This window comes from Apaloderma vittatum, unplaced genomic scaffold (assembly GCF_000703405.1).
Source record: "Apaloderma vittatum isolate BGI_N311 unplaced genomic scaffold, ASM70340v1 scaffold12294, whole genome shotgun sequence".
Taxonomy (NCBI): Eukaryota; Metazoa; Chordata; class Aves; order Trogoniformes; family Trogonidae; genus Apaloderma; species Apaloderma vittatum.
Window position 1 is genome coordinate 69,449 of NW_009711020.1, and position 11,158 is coordinate 80,606.

At 41.8% G+C, this 11,158-nt stretch overlaps 1 protein-coding gene across 1 annotated transcript in view; it reads right to left on the minus strand.

Moving 5' to 3' along the window:
* LOC104272499 (centrosomal protein C10orf90-like) overlaps nucleotides 1–7,041 on the minus strand; it is a 65,498-nt gene extending 58,457 nt beyond the window's left edge. The window contains exon 1 of the mRNA XM_009867511.1: nucleotides 6,885–7,041. Coding sequence (XP_009865813.1) covers nucleotides 6,885–7,041 — 157 coding nt within the window. The remainder of the gene's footprint in view (nucleotides 1–6,884) is intronic.
* Between the last annotated feature and the right edge of the window lie 4,117 nt (nucleotides 7,042–11,158).

Consider the following 11,158-nt stretch of genomic DNA (forward strand, 5'->3'; position numbering starts at 1 on the left):
TAATTTGCATTCGCTACCCATTTCAGTGGAGAAAAGAGGAAAATCTCCAAGCAAACCAGCTAAATGTGAATTGACAGAGGAAATCTGTGGGGTGCTCAAAAGGCAGTAAATGTAGCCAGTGTAGAGAAGTAAATAAAGATATTTTTTATGAAAAAGTTTACATTATTCCAAAAAGTGTACTTTTCCTGGAGCATGCTAAATCAAATACCTGATTCTCATCAAGGTATGACCTCCACCAGTTGCATAGTACCTACAGCTCTTGACAACCCACTAATCATCTCTCACTAACATTCATAAGCTACCAAAAATGGCCATGAAAATAAGCAAAAAAAATTAAGTATCTATAAGCAGAAGTGAGTTCCCTGAAGGTGTCAGTACCCATGACCAGGTTCACTTGGGCGCTGGAGGATGCAAGCACAAGGCTCACATTCATCCCCATTAATATTTTCAGTAGATGCTTGAAGAACAGTAAAACAAACTCAGCTGTAAGAGAAAATAGATATTAGCATTTAGATTAGCAGTTATTATCGTCATTTCCCATCACCAGACAACACTGAAATACATGATGATGGTTTAAGATTTTTTTTTTTCCAAAAAGGTTAAGGACTCCCTGAATTCAAAGAGCTGGGAAACACTGGCCTGTAAGATAAATGGCATTGGCCCTGACATGTGCTGCATATCCTCGATATATCTGGACTTTAGCTGGAATTAAAATTCATATTGCAGTAGCAATTAAAAGACAGAACTAGGTCATGAGCTGTTGTTCAAGGCAATATGCAAGCAAAGAAAGAAAAAAAAGAAGCAGCAAGGCGCATCTGCTCTAAAAATTTTAACAATGAGAATTTCAGAAATATGAGGGAGCAAAATGAGGAGACTACAAGAAGAAAATAACAGTGGCAGCAGCTTAATCTGCAGGAGAGGAGAGGGAATGGCTGAGCTGGTGATGCTCAGCACCTTCCAAGCACTGATCGCTCGCTGGTGTGCTTGACCCCGCGCACGCGGGCCGGGGCTGCCTGTGCCACGTGTTTCCTTACACCGACGCTGAGCATCGTTCACAAGAGTCATTTCTGTGGCTGGAAGATTTTTATAAAAGAAACCATAGCAACCCTCTTAAATCTGTGTCCATTCTGGTACATAGCTTTTTCTTTCCTCTCATTTAGTTCCATATCTCCATCCAACTATTTTATCTCACGTGGAAAGGACTATACAATGCACCCTGTGGTATATCACACTTGGCGTGACAATGCACATTGGATTCTCCACATCCAATTCTAGAGGCAGAAGGCGAGAAAGAAATCAAATTGCTTCAACTCCTTTTTTAAAATTGGGCTGAGGAGTGTGGTGCTGTTATCTGCAGATTAGCTTGGACCCTTACTGAAGACTCCTTCTCTGATTTTATAGTTCTGCACAATATTATTAAAGAAGGTGAGCACACGCTTTCAATTTAAAGGGTATCTCATTTCCACTCAGTCACATGAGCAAAAAGATGGTTGAATGAAGTGTTAGCAAAGCGAGAGCCAGCCACTTAGTTGTTGATTAAACCTTGTTTTCAGTATAATTTAGCCTAAAGGCAAGCTGTTAAGAAAAACTGACTACATGGGGAAAAAGTACTCTCCTCCTGTAAGACTTTGTGGAGGAACTTTGCCTGGCAAACCCTGATAATATTGGAAAAAGTAAAGAAGTTAATAATTTTAAATGCACTTGCAAAGCAGCCCTCACTACAAGAGCTGTGGGTAGGATTGACCTACTCATACAATCATTTGACATCTGTGAAGGTGTTTTTTTCACCTACGTGGCTGAAATGCTGAACTTTCAAGCTACCAAGAGATCATGCAAGAGATCGACCTCTCAGCTTTATTTTACATGTATGCAGCTGTAAGAGACATTAGAAGTCTAGATCAATAGAAGTGTAAAAATAAATGAAATCAATGAAATTCAAACAGATTTGAAACACAACACCAGAGGTGATCCACACCACCCGTGAGATCTGCAGCTAGCACTACCTTCTGCTCAGGCTTCTGCTCTTAAAAGCACTTCTTATTTTCCCATGTTTATCCTGGGCTATACTCCAGATATAAGGGAAATTGTATCTATGTTCTCTTGTCAAAAAAGACAGCCAAAGTATTCTGCCATAGTTAATTTTGTCACCGTTTACTGTATGTTTGTTCTGCACCATCATGTTTACTGTCCCTTCTAAAGCCTGCACTTGATGGTCTTTGATCATCAAAAAAGGTTTATACAAAGGCAAAGACATATTTTCAGTTGTTTTTGATAAATTCCTAAGCAGGAACTGGTAACACACCACCACCAAGTCAGGATCCAATACTCAGAAAGAGGTTGTGCATCCTTTGTAAGGAGTGGAGGAAAGATTACACATGGTCAGAATAACTAGTAGTAATCACTGCAAGCCCGACAGCAGTTCATGCTGAATTTTCCCAGTTGCTCCTGGTGGACTGTGAGGTGTGGGACTGATGCATTACACCATCACATGATTGTGATAAATGCACATTACCGATGGAAATCGGAGATAGGTTTGGGCCTGGGAATATGCACATAGGTTTGAGTGTGGCTGTCCTGCTCACCTCTCCCTCTCTGGAGGGACAGAAATGTCACGTGAAACAAAAGCAATGCTGTATGGAAGAAGAACACACTTGAAATATGCCCTGGGGAGATAGCAGCTTGGGGTTGGGCTGGACCACCAAGAGGGTAAAGACTGCTGCTCCTCCAGGTCTGGCTGCTCTCTAACACAGAACAGGATTTACAGCAAAGGAATACATGGAGAATAAGTGAAAAATATTCATTTTAAGAAGCTCATACACACCTGTGCTGTCGTACTTCATATGTCCTACCAGCCTAGCTTTTCCACTTATAAGCTTATTAGGAACTTCTAGTGGCTTCTAATTTAGTTTTGTTGGTTTAGTCTTTTCTTAAGCTTAAAGACTGAGTCGTCCACAATGCCTTGGGGTTCCCTTCTGTTGGAGACTGTTCCCCAGCCACACACGTGGAACTGCTGTCCCTGAGCTCCTACACACAACAAATGTGGCACGTCCCGTCTCAAGGACAGGTCCATAGGACACGTCTCCTGCTCCAGGCTCTGCTCCATAGCCAGTGTCTGTGTTGCGATGAGGTTTGCCATGTGGGTCTGAGCTGCGGCACCAGTAAAGCAGTTGGCTGATATCCAGCCAGCGCTCGGCTTTCTCAGGGCCGCGCTCCCAGTCCTTGCTCAATGTGCACGCTGTGCGGGCTGCAGGCTGGCGCTTCCAGTCTTTCTGCTTTCTCTGCCGCAGGCTTCCAGCTGCAAAACAACAGCTGGAAAATTTCCTCTACCTGCACTTTAAAACTTGCCTTTTATTTCGTGCGCTACTTGAACTTAGAAGCAGAGGCTGGTATTATTTCAAATATCTTACCTAACAACTCTTTAAACAAGCTTTGCAATGGAAGCCCTAAGTAGGAAACCTCAGCACGCTCCATGTTGATGCGGCAAAGTCCCTCAACCGTAGCAATGCCCACAGCCAGGCAAACAGCCACAATGCCCTGCCTTTGTGTCAGCAACCCCAGAGAGCAGCAAAACACATCCTACACAAAGGAGGGAATGCTGCCAAACCATGAAGGACCTGCTCTTAACACCGTTCACAGCCTGCCCACCCATAGCTTTGCTCCCACAGAACTTCTAATCCAGGGCAATAGTGGAGAATATGCATCCCCCTGCCTTCTGCCTGGGGTGGGAAGCAAGAAGAGATGAGCATCCTCTAATGAAGAGAGACATGAGAACAACATGCCAGTGATTACAGAAAAAGAAGCTCTCACTGTACATAGCTTGTATGCACAAAGAAGAAAAAAAAACAAAAACCACAGGGTTCTCCAAATTACTGCACACAATGCGTTTGGTATAAAAATTAGTTGAACCATTCTAGACAGAAAAAAAAGCTCTCACTGTACATAGCATGTATGCACAAAGAAGAAAAAAAAAACCACAGGGTTCTCCAAATTACTGCACACAATGCGTTTGGTATAAAAATTAGTTGAACCATTCTAGAGCACCTTTCTTTAGCCAAGTTTTAAAGACAATTCAATAAGTTTACGCAAACAATCACCTCTAAAATTCAAAAAAACTGTAAAAATTAAAACACCTGAACTCTGCCAGTTGCCAGAGGGAGAGCCCTAAACAAAAATAGATGCATGGGATTTATTGTTTATTTTTTCTACAAAGGATGTAGAAAAAACTACCCTCAAAACTGCAGTTATAAAGTTCAAGTTAATGTACAACCAATGTTTGTGAACTTCTCCAGGAATTAGGAATTGACCCCATGGGCAGGGGTCAGGGGACAGAAAGGGACTTACCTGGAGAGACTTAATGCTCCTGTTGGGACCCTGCATGGAGTAAATGAGAAGAAACGTTGCTCCCAATAGCTACTCCAGTCGCGCCCTGGCAGCGGCTCCTAGTTTGTCTTTCCAACCTCTTGGCACTAGCCATTTTATTGCCTCCAGCACTCTCCTGTTCATAAGAGCCATATAGCCTCAGCATTAAGCTGTGTGCAAAGAGATACTAAGAATACAGTGTACCTCACCTGCAAATACAGAACACCAAATCTCTGCTATGCAGCGAAGCTGATGAAGAAGAATCACTTGTTTCTTGTTATCTCAACGCAACGAACAATAAGCCAACATCTACTTACTATCAACTCCACTTAAGCATCAGTTTTATGTTCAGTCCAGAACCACCATCCATTGCATTTTTACTTCACTCCTATTTTGGCTCCTTTGCGGCACAAGCAAGAGACTATTTCCACAGAGGAAGCATCTTAACACAGCAGTGACCACAATAGCCAGAGACACCCCCAGTGCTGGCACCCAGCACAAACACAGGCTGATGGCTTGCAGAGCATCAGGACCTGCTCATGACTATTTATACTTCTCAACCCCATTGGACTAAAAGCTTTTAAGTAATTAGCTTTCCCTCATTAACACATGTGCTGCCTGGGAAAGGGTACCCAGGTGCTCCCAAGCCCCATCCTGGGTTACAGGGCAGTGCTCCGTGGTCTTGGAGTGGAAAGCTCAGAAGGGCCAAGTTGGGCTCATGAGGAGGGTAACGCAACCACAACGTTTGTACAAGTGTGCTATTCCCAAGGCAGAACTGCAGGTGTTATTTTGGCAAGGTCAGAGACCGTAAGGGCAATAAACACATTGTCAGGAAGTTACCACAACCCTCATATATTTAAATCAGACATAGGAACAGTATTTGTCAACGTCACTTTTACGGAGACTCAAATGCACTTTATGAGACAGTGGGTGCCACAGTGATTTTTTTTGCTAGAGTTACATCCTGTCCTAAAAGCAGCAAAGTTTACATACTCATGTACCAAAAAGCAACCTACAAACAGAGTCATCAGGGTGAGTAGTGCTATTCCAGCATAAGCACATTTCGAATGAAATATGTGAGGTCTGTACCTTCTTACTGACACATCTAATACGTTCTTCCATTTTTCTCTTTTATACTTTTAGGAACCAACTAGACATTTGGTAAAGTCTAATTTTGTATTATCACTAATGCATTCAAACACGTTGCTAAAATTGCATTACCATACAAACCCAGGCAATACAGACGCTGTTATCTCCTTGAAAAATATGGGCCTTACGCTACAGCACCTACTGATGTGAGTCTATTGAAACCAACAGGATTACTTACATGAATAAGGATTACTCCCATGATTAAGGAGTGCGGGATTACATCCATTGTTTGCATATCTCCCGTTATTTACATATCCCCATTTTCACCTCTGGTTTGGTTTTGTTTGTTTTACTTTTCTTAAAATGCAGCACATTTAATTACTGTTAGTACTAGCTATCATTGTGCTGTACTTTTATCCCTTCAAAATTTGGCTGTGTTTTGGATGTCAAATAAAATGCTTTTATGACCAAAACAACAAAAGATAAAGTAGAAGCAGCAGAATCTGGATTGTGTAATTAAAAGCAGACAAATAAAAGCAGGAGAGCTTGTTATCCACAATCAAAACTTATTATTTACTTCATCTTCATGCTCCTATACAAAGTGTCTGCTCTTGGGAGCTGATTATTTGTATCAATTTTTTAACTGTGCCAAGAAATGAATTACCCAAGAGTCCTCAGGCAATACTGACAGTATCACTACTGGAAAATAAGAATAATCTGATAAAGAATTGAAACAAATATTCTAAGTAGCTTTACTGATAATGAATAATATAGCAAAACACTTCAACGCTTTCCACCATAGACAGAAGTGGTAAGCCTAGCCTTAGTTCATCACTGCCATATGCTTTACATACAAAATGTATTTCCTCTCTATCCTTAGAAAAATTGGGCAAGTTACCAATGCTTTTCAACTATTTTATGAAACAGCAGAAGAGTTGCCGCATGGTAAGAATGTTACGCAGGTCTCAGTTCCTGTTCCCAGCCCAATCAGAAACGTTTTGAACGGAATAAAGAGCAACAACACAAGCCACACTTACAGCAGGGAACCAATATTCCTTATGAAAAATAACACGCATGCTCTCAGGTTCTCCAGTTCGACACTGAATTACATTAGTTTCGGTTTCGGTTGCAAGAAATCGGACGTGGGTCATAAATGTATTTTGTTTTAGCAGCGTGCTACAGGGATTTGAAAATTTTAATAAATACAATTTAAGTGTGCGCTTGAGTGTGAGCTCTGCAGATACTGCTTGCCTATTTCCTGGAGTTAAAAAACAAAGGTATTGCATGCTTTTTCAGGCTTCTTTAAGTCATTTTAAAAGTGAAAAGAACACAGACTGTTTTCAGAAAGACTGGTGAAACACTGCACGCCACTGTCACGTTAGACTGAAAAGAGTTTACAGCAGATTCAGAAGTGGATAAAAGTTGCACAAACTCACCAAAGTGACCCGTTTCCTTCCAAGAAGAGCAGTTTACGGTCAAGTACATCTGGGTTACAAAAGACGCCGTTTCCCGGGTCCATTTTCCGCGAGGCTTCACCTGAAAATCCACCCGAGGCCGGCGGAGGCATGAAACCTTCCCTTCTCCAGAAAACATTTCGGCGCTCCCAGGGGACGCAACGGCCGGGATGGCCGCCACTTGTTGCAATGGTGACAGGGAAAACCAGGCTCTGCCCGCTCAGGGCATGAATAATTCATTCCTTCCACCTCCCTGCATTAGCATGCTGCTCAGGCAGCTCCGACCAGGCGATTCATTTTTGTCCTTTGTCTCCAGGAAAAGCTCGCTGGATTAATGAGGGTTATCGGCGCTGATAAAACCTGGGGCTGCTGCGTTTCCTTAGGCTGAATGGTTAGAATTTGTGTCCCTAAACTCAGGGTTTTTTTTTTTTTACGGCCGGAATATAAATGCGGTTGGGGCAGCCTCAACCTCGGGCAGATGCGGGTTGTTCGGCTGCAGCACCAATATCCAGCTACAGCACATGAATCTTTCATTTTCTGGACTTAAATATTGAAGGCGGTCTCTGTCGCTGAAGTGCTCCTTGAGCAAAGTTAAGAGGAAATCTCCTCACACGTGGTTTTGAGCATATTTCTGTAACGACCTCTCGGGTTGGTAAATAGCTAACACCTGGCTTCCCAAATGGTCCTGTTCTAGGTACAAGATATGGAAGACAAAAAAAAAAAAAGGCTGCAATGAAATCCTGCAAATTTACAATTTTGTTTTAAATAAAATAGCCATTTATTGCAGCATCATTTTTAAAAGGAAGTTTTGAAGGGGTTGGGGTTTTTTCAGTGTGACTGTTTAATTTTTATTTAAAGTGGTTTTTAAACTTTTTTATTTTCCTCAATGTTTGGCATCTAAAAATCTATAACAAGTGAAAATAATAATAAATAATCATCATTCTGATTAACCGATCATAAAACTAGTAAATGAACACAATAAAGGCTTCTTTAATCAATTACCTGTCTAGTTATATAATGCATCATCAGGATGTATAAACAATTTTATTTTCATTTTATCAGATGCTGCTAAGAAGAGCACGGGGATATGGCTTTAGTTTTGGTATCCACATTCTTAATAGGACACTGGCAAATAGGAGAGAGTAGAAAATCGCTGCTCAGATTATTTGAACTCACTAAGGGAAAATGTTTCAAAAATATGTGATTTGGCCTGGTTTGCTGACAAAAAGGATGTTGAGAGTTACCTTGATTACAGTGTAGAAAGAGCTTTACAAGGAGAAAATACCTCAGCAGAAGTACTTCTGGGGTACATGTTTCTAATGGAGAAGGCGATTACCTACTACAAAAATCAACTTGAGTACGCTGTTGACCTCTACATTTCCCAGATACCTTTCTAGAAGACGTGCTTTTGCCAAGCAAACAACAAGCTACAAGAATTAGAACAGGTTTAAAGATTTAAAATGGAAAGAAAATAAGAACAAATACCTTAAAATCCTCTCAGCATTGTATTGTGGTCATGTAATGCACTGAAATCTCCAGTACAGTTGCATATAGTGATTTTGGTAAAATTTAAATAAATAAAAAAAAAATTGTGAAGATTTCATCCAGAGAACTATTGTGACGCAGCTTGGGCTGATGAATGTTCCATGAAAGACTTTATAATGTTTGCTGCTGAGCCTTTCTGAGGCAACAACCTGAGTGAGTGGATGAACTTTTCCTCCCACTATTTTCTCATCATTCTGCTTAAGAAAAGAAAGAAAAACAACTTGGAGCACAAGGATATGAGATAAATTGATTTTGCCTGAGAACTTACCAGCAAAGCCTATTTCTGCCTCTAATGTTCTTATTCTAGATTGTTTTAGACTAAGAAAAACACAACTTTATTGTGTTTGTTGCAGATGGGATTGAATGACTTTTAGGACTTTGGTCGCCAGCTTGAAACTGCAGCAGGGACAGAAAAGTCTGTGATAATCGTCTGCTAGATTTTGGCAGAAACTAGAATTTGCTGTTTCTTCCAGATTGCAGGTGCAGTAGGGTTTCAAGGTGATAATTACAGAGATCACTGCTGAGGTCACCCCCTCCTATGGTGGACTTCGAACAATGGCCAAAAAATATATTTTCATGAAATAACGTTATTTCTTCACCTGCACTAAATGTTGAAAATGTCCTTTAGGATACATGCAACTTTAAAGAAAAAGCGAAGCAGCAACGGAGAAGATAGCCAGACAGGTATTGGCCAGCTTGGCACTGGGAAACGTCTCCCTGTAGGATGTACTGAGACCAAATTTGCTCTTTATTCTATATATATAATGATATCTCTGGCTGCAGCTGTGGAAGGGGATTATGCAGGTCGATACCAGCAGAACAGCTTCAGCAGCAAAGTTGGCATGTCCTGCACCTTCTCTAGAGGTCTCCAGGTAGATGATGAACAGGAACGAGTGCAAGAGAGGAGAAAGAAAAGGGAAGAGCTGTGTGAGTTTTGCCTGAAAAAATTGACTGACACAGCTGTAGCTGAGACTACCTATCCAGCCAGTGTCATGTATGCAAGTCAGTGACAAATCATGGTTGACTGTGCTTGAAAGATACGGAAATGTTGAGTAGCACGAGCAGGAAGATGGGGTTCCTATCCGTTGCCATCAAAATATCATCTTTTAGTGCTGTTGACAGTTTAATAGCTACTTCTGTACATTGGAGAGCATTGTGAAGTACTGTCACTGTATTATTAACCCAGGCTGGAACTCTCCTGCAAATGCAGAGCAAAAACCTACACAAATGGAGCTTCTGAAATAGTTTAAGATTAAACGTGTGCTATTCACAATGCGAGTAGTACCTCTCTAATTGCATTTCAGGAGGAGCCAACAACACTTTAGCCTCCAATTATGTTATCATTTAGGTTTTCAGATCAAATTGATTCCGTTCCATTTTAAACATCCAGATGACAGCGTTCAGTTCAAATCAAGCCTTTTTAATTCCATTGGTTTCCTTCAGGCAGCTGAGATGGGACAGGGACATTGGGGAGCTATGTCATCTCCCATTGGCCTGTGAGATACAGGACGTGGTGCTATGGTGGCGACTACCAGAGCTACAACCCGTTAGTAAATCTCCACTGCTCGTAATAAAATGCCTTTGTGCAGAATTGCATCCATGTATATAGTTACTTGAAATCATTCTTGGAATATTCTAAGTTGCGTCGTACCTTTGAAATTTTTTATGTACCTTCACATGGCCCCGATCTGTCACAATTCAAAGACGACACGTATAATATCCATCAGTTAAGTGTATCAAGTAGCTGGGGAGGGATGGGGTGATCATGGGACTGTGGGAAAGATTTAGGAATTGTGAGATTGGAGTGTGACTGTCTATTGATACCTTTAAATTAGCTATCACTGTAGTATCTGGTTTCTGCCAAGGTGTTGCAGAAAATCAGTGAGATGCATCTAGGAGGTTAGTGAGTCAATTCTCTGCTCTGCCCATGGGCTGACCCTTCTCTGTTGGCTGTCTTTCACCACGTCACCTCAGCTATTTGGCTTTCTTCCCCCTGCTTCATTGTTCTTTGGCAGCATTGGCAGGCCCCACGTGTTCCCTGCCGAGAGGCCTGTCTACAGCTGCCACCTACCCAAGGTAGGTTCTTCTGGCACGTGGCACCAGGAGGAGCAGTGCTCCAGGACAGCCAAGGACAACACCATTAACCAGCCCTGAAGTGTCGTGCTAATGGGGTGGCAGACTTGCCAAAGCCAGGGGTACGCATTCTGCTGTGACATTATCTTCCATCTGTTTTTTCTTCTTTTTTTTTTTTTTTTTGAAGTACCAGAAAAACAAAGCATTACAAAAATGTCAAGCTGTGAGAAGAAAAGTCAGAAGCCAGAAAATTCAAAGTTAATGCTGATGCTTTAACTCAAGCCATTAACTCGGAAGCATGACTGAAGTGTGGGCAGAAGCCTCAGCTGAACTCTCGCTGGTTTGTGCAAGCGGCTGAGGGTTTGCACATCCGAGGAGGCACAGATGAATACGGGGGGGACAGGGACTGGCTGAGTTGAGGGGCTGGATGTCACCAATATCAGGAAAAAGAGGGGCAACCAAGAGACATTTCCTGGGGAATCATCCATGGAGGGGAGGTGAAAGAAGAAATAAGCTCATCCTGCAGACCGGCAGAAAAAGAAAGATTAAGGACACTGACAAATGAGAAACCCAAAAGAGAAAAAGTGAGTTAAAAGGTGACCAAGGAATGAAAGAAGTTCTGACAGGAAAGACAGTGG